This window comes from Sebastes fasciatus, chromosome 20 (genome assembly GCF_043250625.1).
Source record: "Sebastes fasciatus isolate fSebFas1 chromosome 20, fSebFas1.pri, whole genome shotgun sequence".
Classification (NCBI taxonomy): Eukaryota; Metazoa; Chordata; class Actinopteri; order Perciformes; family Sebastidae; genus Sebastes; species Sebastes fasciatus.
Genome location: NC_133814.1, coordinates 14561496 through 14574285, shown reverse-complemented (window position 1 = coordinate 14574285; position 12790 = coordinate 14561496). Strand labels below are relative to the sequence as shown.

The 12790-nt window shown below is 36.5% G+C and overlaps 1 protein-coding gene across 1 annotated transcript; it reads left to right on the top strand.

Moving 5' to 3' along the window:
* The first annotated feature begins 1891 nt into the window (after positions 1-1891).
* muc13b (mucin 13b, cell surface associated) lies at positions 1892-11336 on the top strand. The gene is made up of 12 exons (XM_074619034.1): positions 1892-2005; positions 3517-3873; positions 4006-4125; positions 4975-5084; positions 5525-5589; positions 5731-5891; positions 7435-7563; positions 7667-7712; positions 7838-7875; positions 8555-8645; positions 8835-9111; positions 10312-11336. The coding sequence occupies exons 1-12, from the start codon at positions 1951-1953 to the stop codon at positions 10498-10500; spliced, it is 1638 nt and encodes a 545-aa protein (XP_074475135.1). The 5' UTR covers positions 1892-1950; the 3' UTR covers positions 10501-11336.
* The last annotated feature ends 1454 nt before the right edge of the window (positions 11337-12790 follow it).

Sequence of the window (12790 nt, the reverse complement as noted above, 5' to 3'; positions counted from 1 at the left end):
AGCCTATTTTTATATACTCCTGTGTGAATTAAATACTTGACAAATGAAAAGTACTGAGTATTTTTTCATTTAATTAAGGATTTTAGTGCAAGATGAACATAAAAGTTTCAAGTGAAATTATATAGAAAAAAATTTATAAATATTTCCAGCCGTACACTGACTATGTTTACATGCATGCACACAAATACAGAGTAATCTGATTAAGACACTAGTTTGATTTAACAGAGTTTGATCAGGTTTTCAGAGAAATCTTAGTTAGTATGTGGTTATTATTAATTTAGATGACGCAATTGTGTATCACGATATCTCGATATACAATTTCATCATGATACAATTCCTTTGAAAGACGATAAATTGTCGTATGTATTGAATTATCACCGAGCCCTAACTGTTTGTCATTACACTGGGGTAGTATTTTTGTTTTTGTTCTTGTTTTATTAATCCTCCAATTCTGTTTTACATGTTTTCAGCTATGACGATAAGTTCAGCCAGGAAACATCTGCGCAGTGTTGGGGAATAACTAATTACATGTAACAGAGTTACGTAATTAAATTCCAAAATAAATGAGATTCTCATCAGTTACAGTTATTGAGAAAACATATGTTATACAGTACATATATATATATATATATATATATATATATATATATATTTGTTAGAAAAGTAATCAAATGTAATAAGTAACATTACTTTGATGAAGTAATTAAAATAGTTACATTACTTATTACATTGTTAATAGGGTAACTAGTAATCTGTAACATATTACGTCTCAAAAGTAACCTTGATGTACGTGACATACCTTGGGGGTGCCAGTGTGATGTCTTTGATATTGCACAATGATAATAACCTCTGTCCGTAAACTCTCCTCTGCTTTAAAGCTTCCTCCTTATTCAACTGTGCTCTGTATGATATCCAGAGCATTAATATTGCAGCAAACAACTATGTAAAGATAAAGAGGAATAATGTCTACCTGAGCAGAGAATGAAGTCACTCTTCCTCTGTGTGTGCTTTGTTGACATAGCCGGGCTGGCCACGCGTGCCTTTTAGTGCATGTGAGAGTGCCCCACTAGCTAGCTCATGGCCATCGCTCTGTACTGCGCTCATACGTCGGTTGCAGGCGTTGCAGGCGTCGCAGAAGCGTCGCAGAAGCGTCGCAGAAGCGTCGCGGGAGCGTAGCGCCCACCCTCCAGTTCCCCCTCAGGTAAACACTGTTAGCTCTGTCAGCACTGTTGTCGTCGTTTGCACTGTTAGCGCTGTTAGGCGTGCGGAGGCAATAGAAATGCTCTCAATTCCGCATTTAGCACCTTTAACACTATTTATGTGAACATCTCATGTAGCACTACATACGGAAAACATGTCTAGTTTTGACCCAAAGCGTATTTTCGTCACAATCCAAAACCTCCCATGAGTGGCCGCCCCAGCCAATGAGCCATGTCAGGTTTGAATTTCAGGTTGGCCTACATCATCACTGGGGAACTTTGTTGGGTTTTTATGAAAGCAGTGAGGATGTTAGCATCTTCTCTAGTGTAATTTGAAGGTTTCTGATGATTCAGTAAGTGTTTGCTGAGATAATTTCACGCTATCACTGCCAGCTCTTCTATTCTTTGGATTTTCTCTAAATTAAATTTGTCTGAGATTGTGTTTTGACGATGATAGCTCTTAGATCTGACATACTTTCTGGACATTAACAATAACAAACAAACTGACAGAGACAGATCTATGTCATGGAAGATTGATATACAGATAAATGGCTTAGTAGACGGAAACAAGGCCCATCGAGTCTTCTTTTCTGGGCGGGAAATGTACTTTGGCACACAGTGCCGCCCTCGTAGGAGTGGCTAATGATTAAAACTGCCAGTGGAAGACACCTGAGCCCTAAAGCCTCGTCCACTCATAACCCTCTCTGGCTTTCTTTCTTGTGGTGAAGTTTTGTCAGTAAGTTATTTTCCAATGGCTCGAGAATTCAGACTCCTCTCTGTCCTTTGGCTAGTTGTGGCCTGTATTGGTAAGTTGCCTGATCTTTAATTCATATATATATATATATATTCTTGTCTTTCCGTCTGTTTATATACTGTAGATTGTCTTAAATTTTACATTTTGTTTTAGGATTAAATAAGTCCCTACCCAAAGCAGAGATATTTTCATCACACATCTTATGTTTAAATAGGCATTTTATTAGATTAGATAAAAAAGATCTATGGCATTGCATTGCTTATTACCGTAAATCTATTCAGTGGTACCCTTGCCAGTAGAAAATGGAAAGTAATGATGTAAGCCTGAGTGCTGAAGCAACATTAAACAGCCTGTTGTTTTCATATTTAATATCTTTTACCTCAGTTTTATTTAAAATCTAAAATCCATACATCCAGCTAGTCAGAAATCAGTTCAAATGAAGGCGCAATTTGCATAATTGCTTCAAGCTTGACCTAACAACCATTTTTTACCTCAGGATGTTTGGTGCACACACAATAAAATGTCAATATTTAACTACTGTGTTGATGCAGACAATCTGACCTTACCTTATGACCCTGTTGTTACCTTCCTTTGGAAGTATATTCCGATCAAGGAAGTCTCTTTGTTCCCCTTAGACCATCGAGTCTGGTTAATGCTTTACATGTTTAAAGCCTAAATAAGCTTTGAGTGAGCTTTATGGTGCAGACATAGGACCTGTTCAATTTAGTTTTTGGGACTCATATGAACTCATATGTATCCAGTTTGCATACATGAAAAGGAAAAACATATAACAATGTGTATTGTATTTCAGTTTATGTCTTTGTTTGATATGTTTTCATCAAGGCATCCCTTACATCCTCAATATAAAAGTGACATATTGCTTAAAAAAAATAAAAAAATTCCTTAGTTTGGATGTGATTGAGAGTTGACTCTTTTTGGTGCACATTAATTAACTTGCTTCTAAATTTGTCACTGAACTGACACTTTACTATCTGAGAGCCTTAATTTCTTCTAAATCCCTGTTCATACAACCATGAAAATATGTCTATTATATTGTTTTTAGACCAAAGGCAGAACAATAAGTCAATTATAGCCTACTAATTCACTGTCTCAGCTTCAATTTATGCAACATTAGATAGTGTCACCACTTCCTATTGATGCCACTAATCTAATTATCCAATTTACAATTACAATATTAACTTTAATAACAATGAAACCACAATGCTCAGCCTTTTACAAAGTGAACAGCTGGACTTTTTCCCGGCTATCTGTATAGAATATGGCAGGACCGCGCCTAGTTCAACAGCCACCCTTTAAGCTGTAACTCTCCTTGCTATGATTAGTCCTTTATATCTTCAGGTAAAGGAAAATCACTGCCTGTAAACCCATAATTCATGCTGTTGTATTGTAAAGTTTTATATATTTCTATCACGGCATGTCATATCGTCATGATATGCTGGCTGGCATTGGCTTTTGTTAATAATTTGATGGTGATAAAGCTATAACCTTTTTAAATTTGGAGGTTGAATTTGAGAAACTCTCTTTTTTCTTTTATACACACAGCTGTAGCTGCTACAACAACTACAGAAGTTTCGCCCACTTCACCTGAAGGAGAAGATACGGCTAATACAACTGAAGTTACTACAACACCTCAAGCACCTACGACTACCACACCTGTAGCTACTACAATAACTAACGGATCTACGACTACCACACCTGTAGCTACTACAATAACTAACGGATCTCCGATTACCACACCTGTAGCTACTACAATAACTAACGGATCTATGATTACCACAGCTGTAGCTACTAACGTTACAACAACTACGACAGATCAGACAAATACAACCGTAGATGCTAATACAACAACAGATCCGGTTGATCCATCCACAAGACCACCTGTTCCTACAACCACACCAGGTAATTCCACCTGTGTCCAAAAAATTTAACTTTTCAAATTGTCATTGTTTTAGATGCTCACATAATGCTGAAAACACTTATTGTTGTGTGCATGATTTTTTTCTTCTTCTTCTTCTTCTTTTGACTTTAAAGACCCTTGTGCTGTAAACCCATGTCCCCATGGGAGCACCTGTCAGGCTCGTGTCAATCAAACCTTTACATGCTTGTGTTTGGCTGGTGAATACAATTCTGGCAGCGGAACATGTGAGAGTGGTAAGTATTTGGTTTGCAAAGTGTGTAGGCCTATATGTATCTGTGGGATGTAGGAGGACCTTGTTAAAGTAGAGTTGCTGTAGTCGATTATTTGTACAGTAATTAGCTCAAATTCATCAGGTCAGTCAAAATAATAAGCACCTTGGAAGACCAGTGCTACTTCAATCAAAAAAACTAGCAATTCATTAATTGTGTAAAAATGCAAGAATAGTATAAATAAATATGAATATTAGTTTAAATGTACTGTATAAATAAATGCAGTGTTAATGCCAGAGTAAGCCACATTATTGCACAGCGGAATTATTGCACTAAATTATTGTACTGTTAAGTCAGTTCAAGATATGATAAATTATAGGGTTATAGCTGCTGATAGGGGTCAAAAAAAGTAATAAATATGTTGTATATATATGTATAAATATACAACACTTTACAATCAAATAAACATGTCTACCATTTTCTAGACTAGACAAGGGTATATTTGATCCTTAATACAATCTATTTACTTTAAGTTGTCAACATCTGTATGACATGACATGTATGAAATGTCTATCTTAGTTTGAGCATTTTACGAGTAAATGTTTGTATCGGTAGGCACACGGAACTGACGGCGTTGCATGTCGTCAGTAAGGGCAGCTGGTTAAGTCGGCATTCGATGCTAAGCTAACTGGCTGCTAGCTGGAGCCTTTAATTTATTGAATAGATATGAGAATGGGTTTATCTTCTCATCTAACTATTGGCAAGAAAGTGAATAAACGTATTTCCGAAATTGTTGAACTATTATTTTAAATAAATAGTTATGACAGGAGTTTATGTACAACTTTCCTAAAAGATGATGTTTTCCTATTTTAGCCAAAGTTTTCCCTGGAAAACTAGGCCTGCCTCAATTTAAATTCCATCAAAGTATGACTGACAAGACATCACCACAATTTCAAGAAGCCTCGCAAAATATTACTGAAGAGGTAAGCAACAAGTTCTCTCCTTTTTTTTTACGTGGCTTTTTTTTTTTTTTTGGAATTAAGGCCTTTCAGGTAATGCACGCCCATTGCTTGAGTTTCATGTTTTCGTTTTTTTAAATATCCCCCATCTACTCCAACAAACAACAACTGACCAACAGCTAATGTGGCAAATAATAAATAATTCTTCCTTTATTTCCCTTAAACATGTTTGAATTTTTTTTTTACCCTGAAGAAGAACTGTCTGTGGAGTTCACTGCCAACAGTGATCGTTCATTTTACTCACCGGTGTACACTTAGCCATTAAACCTGATGCGTGTGGTAATGAATGTACTATGTTGCTACACAATATCTATCAATCGCAGGAGTGAAATTGATCTAAATGGGCTGTGCGTTCCCAATCAGATGATGGCCTAAACAAAATTGTGTTTTTTTCCAAAACACAGCTGCTGAGGGTTTTCGGGGAAACTGATGGTTACTCTGGATCTATAGTGCTGGAACTCCGTAAGCTGTAAGTCACAGAGTCACAATGGTGTTTACCATCTGACTCCCTTACAGTCCAGAACCATACTTCCTACAGTACACTTACTAAACATTGAACTTAATAATTGCAGAATGTAATCATCATTAAGTGTGACTTTTGTCTATATAGGCCCAAAGGTAGTAAAGTTTGGTCATGGACGGATGGGGCCAGTGCAGATGTAGAGATCTTCTTCACAGCAAATACTAACATCAGTTCAGCAGACGTTGAAGGGACGATAGAAAAGGCTGCCACATGTGAGGGCTGTACACTGGCAGGGGGAACTTTCAATGGTAAGTTTATTTATCAAGTATATACGTCAGTTCTTTATCTAGTATGATGGTGAGATTTCTCTAAATAATATTCAAACAAGACAGATTTGTTTTCAGGTAGAAAATAATTTCAGAGTTTTGTTTCAAAACGCAGTATGCTATGTCTGCAGCACAGTCTGAAACTAATTCATTATTCTGTCCATCACAAATGGTTTGGTTTTATTTTGTCCTATCAAACACTTTTGTTCGTAGATGTCACTGTTTGGGCTGCGAAATGCAGAACCATCTACTGCTGTGATGAGAAAACGCGATGAGAGGATTGGCATCAAAATGTTCTTAGTGTTTCTGTTGGTACTTTAACATAGTGACGTTTTCTGTGCTGCAATTCTTCCGTAATAATTACTTGAATAAAATAATTCATAACGGACATGTACAGTTCTTCCGCGTGTCTCAAAAGGAATCCTTGAGCATGCTTGTACAGACATTGGATCATGCATTATCGTGCATTATTATCATACTGTCGGAGAAGTGTCTGTGTTTTTGTTCCCCTGCTTTGCGCGGAGCTGACACCCGACCGTCCGTTCTCTCTCCTCCCCGGCTCTCTGAAGCTATGTGCCCCGCTGTTGTCTGGCAAAGGCAGCGTTGCTGGTGGCGCAGAGGTCCCCGGGGACCGCCGGTACAATAACTTTTTATTTTGATGTTAATTAAATGTACCCGAATTTACGAATATGTAGGATATTACTAATGACATTCCTGTAATATTACGTCACAACGTCTGCTGTATCGGCCATTTATTTACTACGTGTTTATTTGCATATAGAGCGGGGAAGTGAGATCGGATCACAAGTGGTCACTCAAGATGCATTCTAATACCAGGTGTGAACAGACGTACTAAAGATGTCCACTTGTGATCTGATCACTGAGGACGCATGTTAACACCAGGTCTGAACGGGGGCTTCTATGTTGGTGTGGCACAGCCATCCAGTACAATCAATTTTACTATTTTATTGGTTATTAGTTTATTTGTTGTGGAGTGTTTTTTTTTTCTCCAGCAGTGTTTGTTGCTTTGACATGCTTTTCTTCTTGGAGCTTGCTGCTTGTAAATCCTTATATTCCTTTCTAGGACGTTTTTCTTTTTTTAATCCAATAGGTATTTTTAACAACAGACATAGTGACTTACCATTATTTAACATACTGCATGCCAAATCATTAGCATGCACACTTAAGGTGTCCATTTTAGTGCCAATCCTCTCATCAGCTATATGCTATTGGTTAAGATGACCAAACTTCTATAATGTTGTTGTAGCGTTTTCAAATACTGCCATGTTAAAATCAGATTACATGTGCCCTCTGTCATTGCATATATAGTGATCTTTGTACAGTGAGTGTCATTCAGCCAATGAGTAATAATGTCTCACTGATAATGGTATTTCTCAACTGCTATCAGCATACTGAACATTTCAGACCACAGTTATCATGTAGTTTTTTTTATATATTTTGTACCACTGTACTTGTTTGAATTAGGTGTACTGACGCTATCTTCTTGTGTTTCCTTCATTTAAAGGTACAAGCCTGTGTGATCAGAAGCCCTGTGAATTGAAAACTTCAACATGCGTATCGAAAAGTGGTTCTTTTGGCTGTAACTGTTTGGCCGGTTACGTTAAGACGGACTTCAGTAACAGAATGTGCATTGGTGAGGGGGAGTGAGTGGGAGAGAGATAACGTGTGTTATATAATGAGGTTTTTGTTTTTTATCTGAACTACAAACCTAAACTCAACCTTTTCTACTTTTGCAGCTTGTCCCAGCGGTAAAATGGCAGATGGGTCCGAAGCATGTATCGAGTGAGTTAAGTGGTTAAATAACATATTATGGGAAAAGCTGAGAGCCTCTGTAAATATGACCTGGGTCCGTAGAGAGCCTGGTTATCAATGAAATCGTAAAATGAATCAATCTTCTTGTCTTTCAGTTGTTCATTCGGTCAATCTGGTCTTAACTGCAATGAATGTGAGTATACAGCACATGTTTGACAGTAAAAAGGCAAAAAACAACAACAAAACAATTACATAATGACAATCTTTATTAAAAATAAACATACTAAGAAATCACTATTTGATAAGAAAGATACAAAATTGTTGACAACACATAAAAAAAAAAAAAAAAGAGTAATTTATGAGGAAAGTAACTTAAACTATATCGATTTATACAAATCTTCTGTATGTCTGTTCTAGGGGAAACATAGTCACTTAGTCAGGGGTCGTCATTTTACTCAATGATAAAGAGGTCCCTTAAGGAAAAAGGTTGATGACCTCTGCATTAGACATAAGATTGAGTTGATGTTTCATTAATATCAAGTATGTTTTAAGATACTATGTGCACTTCTAGTGCAATTTTGAAGTTGAACTAGGTACTCCAGTTTTGCAGTGGTCCTCCATACTTGTTTTACTACAGGATACTTCACGATATTTTGAAATGCTGACTAAATTGATATTTGCAATTTATCAGATTTCTTGACATGTAAACAGACTTTGATGTTTGAAATCAGTGGAGTTCATTATTGCAATGACTTTGTTTTGCCTTTATTGTGAAACACTTTATAGATTTAGTTTTCCATAAGAGAGTTGTTATTAAAGCCATTTCAGTAGCGTAACCTTGTTATTGATGTCCTTGTTGTTGTATATGTTAGCATGGCAACTGGTGCTGGTAATCGTCGGCACCGTGCTCGGGGGACTGCTGCTCATCACACTCATTCTTCTGCCTGTATTGTTACACAAAAAGTGAGTTTCTCATTTATTCAGTCACCCACCTATAGTCATTCATTATTGCCTCTGCCATGTCTTCTCACGCTTCACATTAACCATTATCCGATTAACATTAAATTTGGCAAATTATGTCATAGAAAAGAAGACTATAATGCAGAAATACAGACACAGAGAGTGATGTATACTTTTGTTTTATCCTGTTAGATCGTCAAAGAAGAGCTCCAAGAAGAACAACAAGTCAGATACTGAGAAGTCTTACAATAGTCACCTTCCTGCCAAGGCACCACTGGTTAACAACGGCTTAGCCAACGGCCAGGCTGCCTCAGTTAATGGGCCGGCCAACAGCCTGTCAGCCTTTGCCAATGCTGGGGTGCCTAGGATCCCACGGGCCACATCCACCAACAGCTGGGACAGCAGGACCAACCTGGAGATGGCTCCGAGCAATGGCCGTCAAAACCTGATCCCTATGGGGAAGAACCCGGTTAGTATTACTCTGTGTGTGTTTTATGTACAAAGAGGAGCAACGTGGGAGAATAGTAAGGGTAAATTAAAGAAATATAAAATGTAAAAGAGTGTTTCTGCAACTACGGTCACTTTTGACTGTCCCAAATTGAAAAACAAAAAATTCAACCTCTATGAATATTAATTTGAACCATCAGAGTATATAAACAGGTACACAGAATGACATATAGTCGTTAAGATTTTAATCTGTAACATGTTTATTTTTTATGGTTTTTATCACTTCTCCTTACTAAATGTCCTTACCACAACATTACAATAACATACATTTTACTTTTTTAAATTCTATAATATTTTTAAGACATTTAAATACATTTTCCATCAAGCTTTGTACATCATTGTAAATATTAATATAACAATATTTTCTAAAAATAACGACTAAAGCTGTTGCGGTAAGGACACGTTGCAGAAATTACATTTTTGCTAATATTGCAGATAAATGGTCTGCTATGTTAGCTTTGACTCTTAGCATCTAATATACATGAATTCAGCAGTAATATTAAGTTATTTTTTAAATGCAATTCAAAATACACAATTACTAAGCTAAATGGTAAGGACACACAATATATACTTCAGAAGAAAAGGTGATCTTAACTTTGTTTTTTTGGATCACCTAGGGTGGGCGGCCCAACATGTCATCCATGTACTCACCTGCTAACTTTTGTTTCCATAGAAACTATATTTGTTTGGCTCAGAAGTGTGGGACAGGCATATTTAGATGAAAAAAATCATGTAAATGATTTGTTAACAAAAAAAACAATTTTAATAAGGTGTAAAGTAATATGTACATGAAACAATTCCATTTGAAATAGTGTTATATTATAATTGAATTAGCTCATTTTACATATCTCACAATTGTAGGACATGAAGAAAAGTGGTGTTTGGACCCATAAAATGCTCCATAAATTTTTATTAAATCACATTATTTAGTAATTCTTTTTTTATGTCAAGATGAGTAATAACACTGAGTATATATTTGGCAATAATTGCACTGCAAACTTTATAAAAGGATTTCATAAAAGGGTGGAACAGAAAGAGCCAAGGTAGAATGCTGAGCCAAAAAGAAAGGAAAGTATTCAGCAGGGTAAAGAGAAGAGGAAATCTGGGATATACATGCTTCGTTTTGCAATTCTCTCATAAAGAAATCCTCTTTTCATCGTAGCGGCTCTACGACGACCATGAAGACATGAACCCGTATGCTCAGGCTCGACCCCAGAGCAGCCTCTACGCCCAGGCTCGCCCCCAGAACAACCCCTACGCACAGAATCGACCTCAGATCAACCCGTATGATCAGAGCCAAGGCCACAGCAACCCTCACTACGTGCACGACAATGGAAGACGGTTCAATTAATGAGGAAGCACAAAGGTTTATCCTACAGTGACATTTACCCAGATCAAAAGCTGCTTGGAGTTTTATTGGAATCACCTCAGAATTCTCTTTTCTTCTATTTTTTCCCCCAAAATAACTGTATACTATTAATACCCCATTATGATAAGAGTATGGTAAGAAACAGAAGCATAAGGGTTGTGTGCAATGGTTGAAGAAATGTGCAGCAGTGTGAGCTCTATTCTGACCAATTATAAGCTGTCATAAATCATTCCTGTCTTTCCTTGACTAATCTTTTATGAGAGTTTAGGATATGAGATAAACTGTAGGTCTTTTGAAAGGTTTCTCGCTATTTTTGTTGTCAATCAATTGAAATATTACTCTCTTAAGAATGTCTAATTGTTTACTGGCATTGAAATGAGGAAATGAGGAGCTGTTTGATATCTTTCTCTTGCCCAGATAATGTCTCGCTCGTCTATGAATTTACAGGTAATCATTTGTGTTATGTTTAAGTCTCAATTTTCTGTTTCACTCAGTGAATGAGACGAGTTTCTTTTGTTCAAATATAATCCAATGAGTTATTCCCTTAAATTAAGACAGGTTAGGTCCCTCTATATATTTCAGTATAATTTGTGTAAAAGGTTTACTACATTGAAATTATTTGATGTCTATTTTGTACAACTAAGAGTATATTTTGTTTATTTTTAACCACTGTCATATCCGATTGATACCAAGCTGTTATTCAACACGAATGGAAATATTTTACCACTTATTGTATTGTATTAGTTTGTCTTTGTCACTCATATCTATGTGATATTTAATTAATTTTAACCCCAAAAAAAATAAAGGACTTTCCACTACTTGTGATTTTTCATGGATTCTTTAGCCATCTCCATTATTAAGCATTCTATTATTATTGTTATTATTGTTACATTATTATTATTATTATTATTATTATGAGCTGCTTCTGTCAAGTTAAATATGTTACCCTATACCAGTGGTTCTCAAACTATGGTACGTGTACCACTGGATCTCTGAAATATTTTTAAAAAATGAAATAAAATTAATTTAAAAACATAAAATACTATCAAAATACTACTACAAATTAAAATACCTTAACCATGAGATCATTGAAATGAGATTTAAAATAAGTTTTGGCTTTGCTGTTACAAGCTAAACTGTAATGACAAGATAGTAGGCGGAGGTAGCTAAAATGATGAAGGGTTCAAAAACACTGCAATCGTGGCTCCAAACGGGAACTATTATTATGGTTTTATGGAAGAGTTTAAGTGCCAGCTATAGTGGTACCCCTTTGAACAGCATGGCTGTGGCTGACATAGCCTGAATAGGGTAGGCCTACGCTACTGTATTTTAACATCGGTCATAATGGTGGTACTTGGAGAGCCAAATATTTTCTGAGGTGGTACATGATGTAAAAAGTTTGAGAACCACTGCCCTATACCATCTGTGTAACGGTGGTTGCAGTGTGCACTGTGGTCTTGTTTTATATTGCCGCTGGAGGTTGCCAAAGTTTAACTAACACAAACAATTGTGCAAGTGATGAAGACGGGGTCGACAAACAGTGTGACACATTGTGCTCTGCATTCCAAATCACATACATTTTCTTTTTACTTTTAGTAGATTAGGTATTTTGTAAGGGTAGCTGCAGAGCTACCCTTACAAAATGCGTACTTTTGCATGCAGTATTCATACAATTTGGACATACGTCTTCGTCTTAACATTGCACCTTGAACTTCGCCCCTGTCACTCATACATCCACTGTGCAGAGGATTGTGGGTCGGTATAGCCAGAAAAGCATGCTGGCTTACTGCAAAATGCGACCGGATGTAGTAGGACATTCTGGTATTTTTGGCATACTGTATTTGACATACTATGTATTGGGACATAATAAATCTTCTCCTGGCATACTAAATAGTATGGTAGTATGGGTACTGGAACAAACAGATGGTTTGTGTGTCCACAGGATTTAAGTGCCTAGTCTTGACCAAGTGGTTTTTCTGCAGGTTAACTTTACTTTTAGTGACATATGATCCAAAAGAAGTGAAAATATTATAAATTCAGTGTGTCCCTTTAAAGTAATACTCCAAATATACTTTGATTTACCAAATGGTGTTTTTTTTTTTAATCACTGAATTGTCCTCAAAGTCTACTTTTGTGCTTTGGTGGGTGAAAATGTGTCCTTTTATAACCCTGTAGATCTACAGTGTTAATGGCACCTGAGTTGAAAGCAAATCAAAAAGCATTGCTACTAGTGTCATTTGTCAGTAACATGCAACAACAGATAAACAGGGGC